The following is a 14,460-nucleotide window of genomic DNA, read 5'->3' as shown; positions in this document are numbered from 1 at the left end:
CATGAAAGCAGAAAATGTGGTATTAAATGTCAAACACTTAAGTACTGATGAAATATACAATATACTGGGACAACTATTTTCAATAAATCTACATTCATCTGTATGTTTAGGTTCAGGCATTTGTTCAAAATTAAAACCAAAAAAAGCAGGGGAGGGGAGGGGAGAGGGTAAATCTCCACCCCTCTCTTCTCTTGTATAAAATTACAGGTATTATCTGTGATTGTGACAAAAAAAGGAGACATTTATAGCCTTATTTGTTTGAGTTCAAGCCTATAGTAAAGATACTAAACTCATACTTATCACTTCGTTTTTCCATATAAATGTATTTGAGAGCCATCAACTTGCAAAAGAGCACAGCAAACTTAACTAATGTTACTCAAATTTTTCTTTAATTAAGAAAAATCAAAGGATTTATTTAACAATTTTGTACAACTATGCTCAATTGACAAAGATAATCTGTTTAGGAATATTAAGGATAGCAGAGACGTATTTTTTAAAAAAAGACAAATTCATTCTAAGACTAGAAAATGCTTAAAGATAAAAATATTATTCAATAAGAAAATATTTCATATTTCTTTTATTAGCAACTACTAATTTAATTAACTCATTTCTATATCAAGTTATGCAGCATATATTCCTGTCTCTAGTTTCTCATGCAAAAAGAGAGTTTATCTCAAAATAGCACAAGTGCTAATGGTTTTATGTCAGGACTTGGAGTCATGCTTGGCCATTTACACTCACCTGAACCCCAGCCTGATGCTTTCTCCTTTACATAGTCCTTCTAGATCATTACCGAATGACCCTATATTCACTCAACAGATAAATTACTATACGTGTACCTAAAAATTAAAATGAAATTCAATGTGGAGGAGAGCAGCTGGAGCCTAATGACACCCTGGCAATCTCCTCACACTGTTTTTTGTGGCCTCAGCACCTCACCCCAGCAAATACATAAAAATAATACTTTAACAAAAAGTGTTCATCCTGAATATCTGCTTCCCCTAAAATGCTACCTAAGAAACTTGAGATTAAATAAAATTAGGATACAAGGAGTAATGAGTACACTTGGAAAGAGATAAGAAGTGAGGACTGCTTCCTGTAAGCCTAAGCACATTATCTCACTGGTAACTTTCAGGATAATTATTGTAAAAATACAATAAATACTGTAATGGAAATATAGGGATTCATTTATTACTTTTTGGTTTACAAACAAAGGCACCCAATAATGCTTCTATTTACTTTGTATAGAAGATTATCAATTTACATTTAAAGCAAAGAGCAAAAAAACCTGAACCAGTTCCTATAGACAAACACAAAAAAGGGAAGAAATAAGATTTTTTCTTCCCTGCTTCCAAGCTTTATTACACAGATTCAAAGAATGTTTATTAAACCATCCTCTAGTCAAAGAACGTATTGCCATGCTTCTCTGTGTTGAATTTTAGGACATATTAATGTTGCCAAGTCAAATTTAAATACAATGACGTCACAACTGATAAATGCATATGACAGAATTATAAGACTCAAAAATGAATGGGGGGGAAAATCAAATACTTTATAATACAACTTTATCAAGTGAGTTAAATGAAATATTAAGTTATTTAATAGGCTATCCTGTTAAAAACTGAGTTTGTGTAGAAAATATAATCAAACAGAACTAAAAGCCATTTCTAGCAAATGACAAATGTAAATGATTCTCAAAATCTTTAAGTTCGAGTTAAGCTTGAAGCCTAGTTAGTGGGGATTAACAATCTAGGTGCACTTTATACTAATTTTAGAGCCTTAAGTTCCAGAATAACATGTTAATTTATTCCTTAGCTTTCTTCTGACAACAGAATTCTGTTAAACAAACACACAAAATTAATGCAGTGGCCTCAGCACCCTCCTAGATAGTATTTCTTTCATTTCTTTAAGTTAGATTATAAGAACAATGACAGTGTATTTCACATGCCTAGCGAAGTTGTAGCTGATTCCTTTTCAAGATACAAAGACAATTCATCCAATTCTCAGTATATTTGGCAAAAGTATAAAAATCATACAAATGTGAGCATGTTCTCAGCACACTAGGGAAATGTATTTGGAAAGATGGAGCTCTCAATGTACACAGCACCTAGAGTCAATTACATGGGTCACTTAAATCAAAGGCATCATCATTCATTCCATCTTTAGACACTGTCACGGTCTCTCATACCTTATACAAGGTACGGTCCTAGACCAGAGACTTTAGTATCATTCCAAAGAATATATTTATATATTTATATACATATTTCTTTTAAAATAATGTTTAAAAGTTTTACTACAGAAAATCTGGCTTCAACATGGAAGCATTTTTCCTTTTCAAGATTACACACCTGCATGGAAGTAGGTGATTTCCTTTACATTTAGTTTTTTCACAATAACAAAATAAACTTCTTATACATTGCATTTAAATTGACAAAGAAAATTAAGATGTAAAGTTCTATGTAACTTTTTGTATTATGAACTGACCTCATAAAACATATTCAAGATACACTGTTGATGATTTAAATATAGTACAACTTGATCAGCTAAATTAAAACATGTTATGCTGATCAATTTGTTAAATCAAATATATGTTAAAACAGTAAGGAGGGTTAACTACTATTAAGGTTTAAAGGGAATTATAATGTACATTAAAATATACATTAATTTTCTTGCTATTACTTGTTTCTTTCTAAAGCTAAAACCACATGCAGAAAAAATAATTGATATCTTCAAACTCATTCAACAGTTTGCTACTTTATGTGGTATGTAAATAAAGTCCTTTATTTAATTTTATACACATTATTTTATGCATTATTTTTCTTGAAGGAATTCAGTTCTCAAGGTCAAAAGTTAATATGTGTTTACACACATGTGAGAACATTTTCTTAATGTGTCTACCTGCAAATACATTCTTCCATAATAATGCACTTTCAGTTTTCATTGAAAAGACAGCATAAGCCTTTTTAAAGTCTCATTAAAAACATTTATAAAGGGAGGAGAGCACAAGTATGGTCAATCCCTCCCCAAACCTCCCCCCTCCCCCGCCCCAACCGTTTGCCAAAGTTTCAAGAATTCCTCCAGCCTCGAAACATGAACAACATCTCACAGGATTGATTTCTATTTGGTCATAATGTGGACAAGAAAAATGTGTTCTTATTTTTTTTATGCTAATAATCTTATTCAATTCATTTTAATTTTCCTTCAAAAAAGTATGTTGAGATGGATTTTCAAACCCATTTAGATCCAGTAGGATCTTTAGAACAATATACAGCCTTCTGATTATGAAAGCAACTGATTGCTGATAGGAAAATGATATGCATCAGACCTCAAATCAGAGAAAGAAAAATGAGAAGCTGTCTTTCACGGCTGAGACCACTCGATAACTTACAGGATGATGTGAAAAAAATTTGGCTATAATTTCAACCAAACTTCAACTGATGAACAAATCAAATACAGAAGAATCAAGTATCTACCAACTTAGCTAGTATTCCTATCCAAATAAATGCTTTCCATTGCACTGAATAGAAAATCAGAAATTCACTATATGTTAAGGCATATTTCAATTAATATGTTCCAGAATTGCACAGTTATACTGGTCAGTGTTCCCATATCCCCACTCCTACCCTCACCCCACCCCTTTTCCCGAGGGATCAAAATATTAAGTCATGGTTTTGGTGGCTATTGCAGATTTGAGCTGGCATACCACAGTGTGTTCACTAAGTTTTTATGAGCATAAACATTAAAATGTTACATAAAATGTACCATAATTTACTCCACACTCCAATCTAAGATGGTTTAATGTCTTGACAAAAGGTGAGATGACTTAAGTACATTTTACATTTGTGCATTCAGACCACCACATATGCATAGATGTTCTAATGCTAAATTCTTGTCTTCAGTATCTCATAGTGCTGGATGCTCGGAAGTATGACAGAAACTTGTAACACAGACTAACCACAAAGTACCAGATGTTTCTTGCCATTTGTGATCTTGCAATAAAAATGCGCCAGATCAGGATCACAAGTATAGTATTGAAACCGTAACGTATGTTCCTCAATCTGAAAGCAAATCAAGAGAAGTATTAAAAAATATTTTCTAGAATAAAATATTGTTGGATGACACATAATTAATGCTCAGTTTTTAACATAAAGTTCAACTTCATATTAATTTGAAATTTATTTAAAAACGAACTGAAAGTCCTTAAGTTAGAAAGTTAGCAGAACTCAAACCTGACTGTGCATACTCTGGACTGCAGTCTGTCAAACAATGAATTACCTCTGTCAACAATGAATAACACAATGCTTTTTATAATAGTACATTTGGGATGCAAATTTATTCATTCAGTAGGTAATGAGCATACTTTTGTGTGCCCAATACTGTGCTAGGTAGCAAGTACACTGTACATAAAACAAACATGTCCCTTAAGTGCTTGGAGCTTTTTCCTTCTTAACTAAACTAAAAAGGCTTGTTCATTACATAAATCATCCTACACACAAAATAAACATTTTCTGTGATATCTTCAGATGCTTACAAGTTGTCAGAAAACTGAACTTACTCCTTCCATTATAGCTGATAGTCACATGACCAAAGACCAACTGGACAAGAACTCATTCATGAATGAAGCATGGCACTAGCTCTAGATAGGAGACCCTCCCATTCTCAAAGTAACATGTACATTATCTCACTCGTTTCAAAACACCTTAAATGTTTTTTAATGGTGTTAGAAAGGAATGCAAAGCTTTAGGTATGCAGTAATGTTACATATAGTCCACTAACTTCAACAGGCAGTGTAAGATAGAGCTACTATATACTAATGAACAATTGGTGTAGACAAGAGCTTTGATTTACATGCCAAATTTCACTGTTCCGGTTTGTTTTGCCACTTACCACATTATGACTTCTGCAAACACAACTTCCCTGAACCTCAGTTTCTCATCTTTACAACTAACTGCCCTACAAAGCCTCACAGAGTTGGAAGCATGAGAAGAATAATGGGAAAGTCCTGAAAGCTGTTATAAAAAGTGTGTTAACTAGGCCCTAGACAGGTAGCTCAGTTGGTAAGAGTGTCATCCTGACACACCAAAGTTGTAGGTTCAATCCCTGGTCAGGGCACATACAAGAATCAACCAATGAATGCAAAATAAACAGAACAAATTGATGTTTCGCTCTCTCTCTCTCAAATCAATTTTTAAAAAATTGTATTAACTAAACTACAAATAGAATAGTTTACTATTAAAATTTTAACTGCATTTCTGAATGATAGATTAATAGTGATTTTTCCTCTTCTATTTTCTGTGGTGTGTTTTTTTAAACAACCCATATGTACTGCTTTTATGAAAGACTAAAGAGAGTAACTATAACTCTTTTATTACCAAAGAAAAATTCCATGTTAAATGATGTACTATCATATCTCTTTTCCTCTTCCAAAGATATATCAGAGTAGGGTAAAAAAAAAACAACAACCTTTAAATAAATAAATTACCTTCAGTTTAAAATATATTTTAATTTTCTCTTAATATCTTTAGTTCTTCAGTAGAAATATAACGGAAGATAATAGTGATTTTTAAAACTAAATTACATCTGTACATAGAGGTAAGGAAACATATATATTGATGAAGATATCAAGTTTCAACATTAGGCTAAATCAATACTACCAAAGTTCCAGTCCAAAGGTAAATACTTTTCCTAAATGCAATAGATTATTAGTAATATCTTTCATTCAATATACCAAAAAAAACCAAACCCCCGTGTAACATTTCATAAGGAAGTCAAGAGGAAGTCAAACTCATGTAAAACTTACTTGTTCAGATGTTTCCTAGCTGCAGGAAGGCCGGACATTTCTTCATTCAAAACATATTTCTTAGTTCCCATGCAGTAGTTCTCTATGTACTCTGCCCAATGTAACTGCCTTACATCAATATTAAAGGTCTACATAAACAAAAAATTATTGGTTACTTTCTTAATTTTTTTCACTAGTCAAAAATTTATACTTTTTCTAAACGCTAATTCCAAATGACATAACAAAATGTTTACCGTATTAACTTTTAAAATCTTACTGCTATTCACAAAAAAGTTCTTATTCCTATTCCATACCTTCCAGTAAACAAAGAAACATTTGAGAAGATAATCTGAAAACTCATGTTAGCATTTAAAGAGTATATAGTGTGAGGAGAAAGAAGCCCGCACCATCCAAAAAAAAGAAAATCCCATTGTCCAAATAGACCTATGTATTCCTCACCACTCTATACACATATTAATGCATTTATTTCTAGTTTGTATCTACAGTATTTCCTCTCTTCTTGAACACCCTGCGTGCCATACAGATTAATCTTCCTAGAGAATAGTACTGACATCAGGTGAAAGAATATGTTATAGAAGCTGGCTTAGGAGTTTAGACAACAGTAACTAGGCCATCTGATGAAAAGGGTATACAAAAACAAGAAAAAAAGCCTTACAAAAATGCTATTTTGTGACAAAAGGAGAGGGCCATGCACTACTCAGTGCTCCTTCATACATTTGGATAAACAGATTATTCACTATATACATCACTTATTTGAAAACAGTAAGTTCTAGACAAAAAAATGCTACTATAAATAAATCACTAAAGTAATATCACCCTAAAGATAGAAGATATAAGATGGTCATTGGATTCCCACAGAAGAGTGAAAAAGAATGAAACAGAAGACTGGCTGGAAATCTTCCAAAATATAATGACACCAAGGCACAGATTTAAAACTCACATATACCATATGCATGTACACACATGTAAGTACTATCAGAGTAAAACTGTTCAAGGTCAGAGAAAAATTTTTAAGATGTTAGAAAAACATCATATAGACTACCTCCTCATCACTGAGGGAGGGGCTATAGAAACTGCTTAATTTAGACTTTGTTAGGTATGTGCATTAAAGTATTTAAGGTAACCTCAAAAGGAACACACAGGAAGAGTTAAAGTTTTAAATTAACAGGGAGAAATGCGGCATGATAAAAAGAAAGAATATCTGAAAACCAATTTCTGAGGGAAGATTTTTCTCAAAAGTCAAAGAAAACAAAGTGTTTTGTGGGGAAAAAAATGCATAAAGAAGCTAAAGTTCTCTTTAAATCTGACATTAAAAGAGGAAAAAAATGAACATTTCAATCATATCTGCCACACCCAAGTACCTTATAAATTCTAAGGTAAAGCAATTGTACTTCATCACCAACAATTATGACTGAAGCTTTTAATAAGAGACTATATATAAATCAACGACTTTCTTATTGCATAATGATTATGAAAAGATCCAATTATTTCTCAGGTTGCTGATGGCTGTCTAATTAGTAAGTACTCATTTTCTAATATAAAACAGAAAATACTTGCCTTTTTATCTTCAGGATTTAGTTGATTCATTAACATATTGACATTGTCAGTGTTCCAAACCCAAGAATTACTTGTGAAATATTCAAGAAACATCATAGCTTTGTGAAGACGAGTTATTGTTTTCATCATCCTGTATTATAAGAAAATGACAGATTCATATTTTGCATATATTAGCAAAAAATCTCATCACCACCCACGGCACCAGTTTGTAAGCTGAGACATTAGCAGTAAAATCACAATACATAATTCACTAAGTGTACCAAACCAGCAGGTAATAAGAATATTTCTGCATCTTAGAAGACTAGTTCATAAATCCAAAATGTAAAAGAAAAAATTTTAAGCATCAACAAATAAATTTAATACTACCTAAAGTTCTGTTGATACATAAAATTAATTTTCAAAGGAAAGACAATGCTTTAAGGTCAAAATTTCTCTATATAATACTAAGCAATAATGGATTCAATTAGAATTCCCTTGCTTTTTGTTTCTTAAACCACATTTTACTAAGATTTCCTGTGAATTCATAACATATTGTATTACATTATACAGAAATATTCGTTTGCCATTTAGTCAACTCTATATATATGTATCTTTACATAACTTTCTCTTTAACACTGGGAAACACCACTCTTGGATCATCTGGTTGTGCCATGAAATCAATGACTCATGCTGAAAACTTTCTAAAATAGATATTTACTCACTCCCCCAAAATCCCTAATATCCATCCTTATAGAAATAAGGGAGTTTGATACTGTTTTGTTTGTTTCCTTTTAAAAGGGCAAGGGGCCCTAATCTTTAAATCTGTCATTGTATATATCACAGCTCACTGTAAGTCATTGATATCATAACGTTAACCCGAGCAGTAACATCTATACAATAATTACCTATAAGTAGGGAAGAAAGAACTTTTGAAAACAAAACACACACCAAAAATTCCTAACCCCTGATAAACAGAAAAATGATTTGTGAAGAAATATCAAAAAACGAAACAAAACCCAAACCCTCAATTTATAGTCCCACAATAAGGATTAGCATTATATGTAATTTAGAGTCCCAAATCATGAACTTTAGGAATAGGGGATAATTAGAACATTAGAAATGAGGAGGGGAATCAAAATAGTAATATAATTAGCTAAGCAATTCTGATGACACATTCAATACATTTAGAAAAATATCTTGAGTCCAGAATATTGGAAAAAATGAGGTAGCATGGACTATGTAAAAAAAAAACTTTAGTTCATGCAGAAAGCAATTACAAAATAAAACTTCCAATAAACATGAAATGAATTAGTGGACCTCAAAAGGCTATATTTGGACAAAAATGGTTCCTACAGATAGAAAGCACTTGGTGGAAAAAAATAAGACATGCTGCTTTTAGAAAAGAGATTAAACAATTTTTTTTCTAAAAAAACAACAACAAAAATATCTAAGAAATTTGTAATTAGATCAATATCAACTATCACAGCCAGTATAGTATACTTGAATCATACATATACACATATTTGGTTAACATGGTTTTCCAACATACATCATATTAAGTTTCCTTCCTAACTTCTTTTTCACTGACAATTCTCACCTAGTCTTCAGATTCATTCAAATAATAGAATTACCCTAACACCAATCACTGATTCAGCCATTCAAAAATAATCACAATAAAATACTGGAGTGGGAAAAGCAAATTTGAAAGGCTATACATGTGTAAAGTTCATACACTATTTATCAATCCTATGGGAGATAAAAAGAAACAAAACTCTGCACCATCACCCTTTGGTTAAACATGACATAAGAGGAAATGCCTGGGACTATACTGTCACATATATTCTAAGTATTAATTTATTCTTTATTATGGCAACCTGCAAAAAATAATCAATCACAATCCTTTAGAGTAGGGCAAGACCTTAATGGTCATCTAGCCCAGGGTTTCTCAACCTCAGCACTATAGACATTTTATGCCAGATAATTCTTCATGGTGGGGGCTGTCCTGTGCATTCTAAGATGCTTGGCAGCACCCTTGGTCTCTACCAACTCAATGCCAGTAGCACCTCCCCCCAAGTAGTAGTAACTGAAAATATCTCCAAATATTGTCAAATACCCCTGGGGGGGGGGGGGGGAGGCAAAATTGTCCTCTGTTGAGAGCAACACAGATTAAAAAATATTAGGTTCATAGAAGTTAAACTAGACAGAGTTAAGCTAAATAACCAAAAAAACAAGACTGTGGAATCATTTTCTAAAATGTCATTTTTAACAGTGATGAAATATCTAGTATATTTCAAGAGCTAGAGTGAATAATCTATACTGCTTCTATATGTAATACCATACATCCTAGTCCTTACAGAATATTAACCAGGAATCTGTATGATGCATACCTGAGTTATACTTATAAATTTATAATTACTGCATGTCAAGACATAAAGCAAGTCAGATTTTTAACTAGCTGACACTCAGATTAATGTAAATGGTAAAATGGACACCATGAATGATATGATTGACATTAGTTTAATATAGAAGTAGGCATGATACTAAGGCCCCAATATATGGTATAAAGTCCAGTACCTTGTTCAGTAAACATCTGAACAAGTTAAATAATATAAATGACAAGACTTTGTATTTAACATTAATAAAATGGCCTAAATAAAAAGCCTTTGTGTCTCTTTTTGCTTTTAGACTATAAGCTCCCAGAGGTTAAAGATAATTCCTGATTTGAAAGCCTCACATAGGGAAAACCTCAAGATTCTTTATTTGATGTTTCCTATTTGAAGCAGATTTTAATTTCCAAAGGTGGATGTAATATTATCTTCCATTCTACATTCTCACTGATATCACCTTGACTATATTCCCATCAAGAGGTGAACGTAACTTATACCCAATAGAATGAGGTGGAAATAAAACTGTGATTTCTTAGTAAGAAAAAGGGAAGGGGCTTTCTGCCTTGCTTGCTGGAATACTCACCCTTGAAGCCTTCAGCTGCCATGTATGCTGTCCAACTCCCCTAGAGGCTGTGAGGAAGCCCAAACTAGCCCATCTGAGGAGACCACATGGAGAGGCTCTGAGACTACATGTAGAGAGAAAGATGCCAGGCCACTCCAGCTGCTCTGAACCCTTTCTCTCCTTTACCACTCCCTCCAGTGTACCCACTCCAGTTCCTGTCTGACTGCAAGTCCTTGAAAGACTCTGGGACGGAAACATACAGCCAAACTCTTCTAGAATACCTGGCCCAGAGAAATCATGAGATTAAAAAAAAATGATTGTTGTTTTAAGATACTAAGTTTGAGGTGATTCACCATGCAGCACAGATAACAAGAGGAGATCTTAGTGCTGGGAGTGTGGGGTTGCTATAATAAAAATCTAAAATATGTATTGGCTTTAGGATCAGGTGGTAAACAGAATCTAAAAAAGGGCTCGTGGCTCAGTGGTTGAGCGTCGACCTAGGATCTAGGCGATTGGAGTTCGATTCCCAGTCAGGGCACATGCCCAGGTTGTGGGCTGCAGTCGATCAATGACTCATTGATGTTTCTATCTCTCCCTCTCCTCTGAAATCAATAAAGATATATTTAAAATAAATAAATAAATAAATAAATAAATAAATAAATAAATAAATAAATTAAATTAAATTAAATTAAATAAAAAAGGGCTGTTGAGGAGACAACTAGTAAAATCTGGACGAACCAAGAAAATAATTTTAGTGGAAGTCTTAAAGGGCTTTAATGAACCTGTTGGTGAGGCCTTAAAGGAAAGTGACAAAAATATTGTTGGGAGATGGAAGAATAAAACTGTCACCTGTGGTAACATGAAAAATAGAAACTGCACCTAACTCAATGATCTAGTCAAGAAGATTTCCTCAAAGAGGACAAAGGTGATCTTTAAAAACTGAACAATTTGTTTGAGTGGAATTTAGAGGAAATGTAAAATGCCAGCCAGCCCTGGCTGGGTAGCTCAGTTGGAGCATCGTCCTGATATGTCAAGGTTGCAGGTTCAATCCCCAGTCAGGGTACAGCAAGAAGCAACCAGTGAATGCATAAATAAGTGGAACAAATCAATGTTTATCTCTCTCTCTCAAATCATTAAGTAATATTTTTTTAAAATAAATAAATAAAATAAAATGCCAGCTGGGAATTATTTTTCCCCCCATTAAGGCACTTTATTTGCACATTTGTATTACATCGCTAGAAAAAGAATCCCAGGATTTTCCCTCCTGTGTGTTTTCATCTTGCTTCTTTATAGTCCATGATGCCCACTGAGGTTGTCAGTACAATGAAACCAAGGTGGTGGGACGAAAGCAGGTTGTTCTGCCATTTTTCTAGATCTTGGAGTTGCACATCAAATCTGGGGCTGATTACTCCACACTTGTTCAACCTGCCTGTGAGGTTCATGAAAATTTCCCCAGCTCTGTGATCATCAATAATTTCAGATTTGTCAATGTAACCATGCTTCATCATTACAGTTAGAAATTGGACCATGGCTTTGGAGCACGGCCTAAGAAGAGCCTGGTGTTTGCCTCTCTTTTCGGCATTGCTGATACTCTTGAGAGCATCAGCCAGGACATTCAAGTGCACCATTATGGTATGGCAGAAAGAGCCGGGAATTCTTTAAAAAATGGGTTCTGGGCATAGGTCAAATCCCGAATGCAGATGTAAGATTTGTAGTTCAGACCTCAAAAAGATCTAAGGTAGTATCTGAGGAAAATAGTGAAGAAAAAAATGAAGTCACCATAGTCAAGGTGCTAAATTACGAAAATCAACGAGGTTCAAGTATGAGGGAACAATTCTATTATTTTAACTAGTCTGGGAACTTAAAATGTGAACTTTTCAGTTCTGTGCCAATGTCTGGATATATATAAATTTGTTGTGTCAATACCTGGACATACACCAGACCTCCAGACAACCCTCTGATTACCCCCCGAAAGACTCACATGTCCAGACCAACTGACATCTGACAAATAACTGTCCTGGACCAATCCTAGGGCTAAGAATGCAGGACTGACTCTTCTCAAGAATGTACTTTTTACTATAAAAATCTCTTAACTTTTCTTTCTTCTTCAGAATATTCTGGGTATTGCCTAGCTGTGTTTCTGGTTTGCAAACCCTAAAACCCTTGAATAAGTCTTTATTGTTTCTTTCTAGCCAAAGCCTCCAGACTCATTTTGAGTTTGTTCAACATACCTCATAGAACCTTTCAAACAAAAGGCTTACTCCAGATCTTAGAGACATATTTCATAGAAACCCTACTGTTTAAGAGGCAGGATCTAAGAGTCTAATCTAAGGATCTAAGATGCAAGAATCTAAGATGTAAGGGTGTTGTCCCATCTATAGTAATCTATAAAGAATCCAAGACAGAGAAGGACATGTCTCAAAGAGATCTGTGGATATGGTTTTGGTCTAATGGAGATTGTTTTAAAATAGATACATGGGAAAACTACAATTTTAAAAGGAATCATAGCAATTTACACTTAAAGGGATAGAGGCAGTACAAAATGAAAAGCTGCCTCTGGATCAAGGATTAGCAAACTAGAGCCTTGGGGCCAAATCCACCTGTTTATGCAAATAAAGTTTTATTGGAACACAGTCATGCTTATTCAATTACATACTGTCTATGGATATTGAGCTGAGTAATTGCAAGGTGGAGGTTACAATTAACAGTAGAGTTGAGAGCAGTTGCAACAGAAACAATATGTGGCCCTTTAGAGAAGCCGGTCCCTGCCCTGGGGACTCCCAACCTTTTATGGGCAGGAAGTAGGTTAAGAAGGCTACTCAGTTACCAACACAGGCAGAAAGAAATAATAAATAGTAAAATCACTGCTGCGGTTTTAAGCCACTAAATATGGGATGACTTGTTATGTAGCAACATCTACTATAAATTATTTAATTAACTTTGGTTACTCATTTTTTAAGTTTACTAAGCCCCTTTTTTTCTGTAAGTCATTGTGATATATTTAACCTGTTTTACTTTTTTGACCTAATTTTGACTTTTCTGTTCTAAATTGCAACAACTTTATTAATATCAAGAATGCAAGCAGTCATCACTCATAAATTTACATCTACTCTTTAGCCACAAAGAATGCTGCCAATGACAAATATTACACTTTTCAGGTCATTCTACAAAATTTGAAAATAACTTGGATATATTGTAGATCTTTTTTCCATTAAGTATTTCTTTACCTAAAGTTGTTCAACACCTCTCACATATTTCAATATTAAACATATAGAGTTAGAAACATAATGGAAAACTGAATCCACAGAAAATCCCTAAAAGTAACTCAGATCTTGATACACTATAACTGGCAGATACCTCACTTTTATTTTTTGAGCAGTTCCAACTCTCCAATCAAAGACTCCATTGTAATGCCAATGGAGTTAAAAAAGTAAGTATTTTTATGGGACATTTCACTATAATTGTGGTAAAGACAGGACGACTTTATATAAGTTTGTGGGGTTTCAATAGAAAAGAAAAGAAAGCAAAAAGAAAGGTTATTAACAACTATAAGAATACAAAAAGTTTTATTATTAACTTCTTAAAAAATATGATATTCTCAACCTGGAAATTAGTCAAAAACTGTAATTAACGTATTATAAGCTGAATGGGCAGCTGAGATAATTCAAGCAATTTTCTAGAAGCATCCTATGTTTTTCACATAAAACTGCACAATCTACATAAAGCAAAACATTTTAACCTTAATCTTCTACAAAACTACCCTATGTTTTTAAGGGGAAGAGAAGAGCTCAATTTCAGCTTATAATAGCAATGACAACCTTGATGTTGGACATTTCCTATATTATGGGATTTTGGAGGATCAATGGCCCAATAAGCTGAGACCACAGTTAGTCTCTCAAATATCCCCAATATCTAAGAAATGTCATGGCATCCTGATTGTGATTGTGATTAATCAGGTTAGTAATTCTAAAGGTAAAGCTCATGCTAGTGACTTTTTGTCTCTCCAGCAAGCTTCCACCACCTTACCAATACATAGTGTATTTACTGCTATTCTTCTTACCACGGTTCCTGACCTGTCAACCTGAGTGCAAGATCGTGCAATAATGCAGGTACTGTATGTCTGACACCCCTCCAATAATGAAGCAATAAGTTGTTGGAACACAACTTAATATTGG

The 14,460-nt window shown here is 33.7% G+C and overlaps 1 protein-coding gene and 1 pseudogene across 1 annotated transcript in view; both read right to left on the bottom strand.

Moving 5' to 3' along the window:
• Positions 1-367: 367 nt before the first annotated feature.
• FAR1 (fatty acyl-CoA reductase 1) overlaps positions 368-14,460 on the bottom strand; it is a 54,135-nt gene continuing 40,042 nt past the window's right edge. Inside the window, exons 10-12 of the mRNA XM_016225202.2 lie at positions 7,358-7,487; positions 5,801-5,928; positions 368-4,058 (exon numbers count right to left, since the gene is read on the bottom strand). Of these exons, the coding sequence (XP_016080688.2) occupies positions 3,896-4,058; positions 5,801-5,928; positions 7,358-7,487 (421 nt within the window). The 3' untranslated portion in view covers positions 368-3,895. The remainder of the gene's footprint in view (positions 4,059-5,800; positions 5,929-7,357; positions 7,488-14,460) is intronic.
• LOC148092013 (small ribosomal subunit protein uS8 pseudogene) lies at positions 8,072-11,925 on the bottom strand (annotated as a pseudogene).

Source organism: Miniopterus natalensis, chromosome 11, assembly GCF_054644295.1.
Source record: "Miniopterus natalensis isolate mMinNat1 chromosome 11, mMinNat1.hap1, whole genome shotgun sequence".
In the NCBI taxonomy this organism is placed as follows: Eukaryota; Metazoa; Chordata; class Mammalia; order Chiroptera; family Miniopteridae; genus Miniopterus; species Miniopterus natalensis.
The sequence above is the reverse complement of the archived record's forward strand: the minus strand, read 5'-3'. Positions and strand labels throughout refer to the sequence as shown.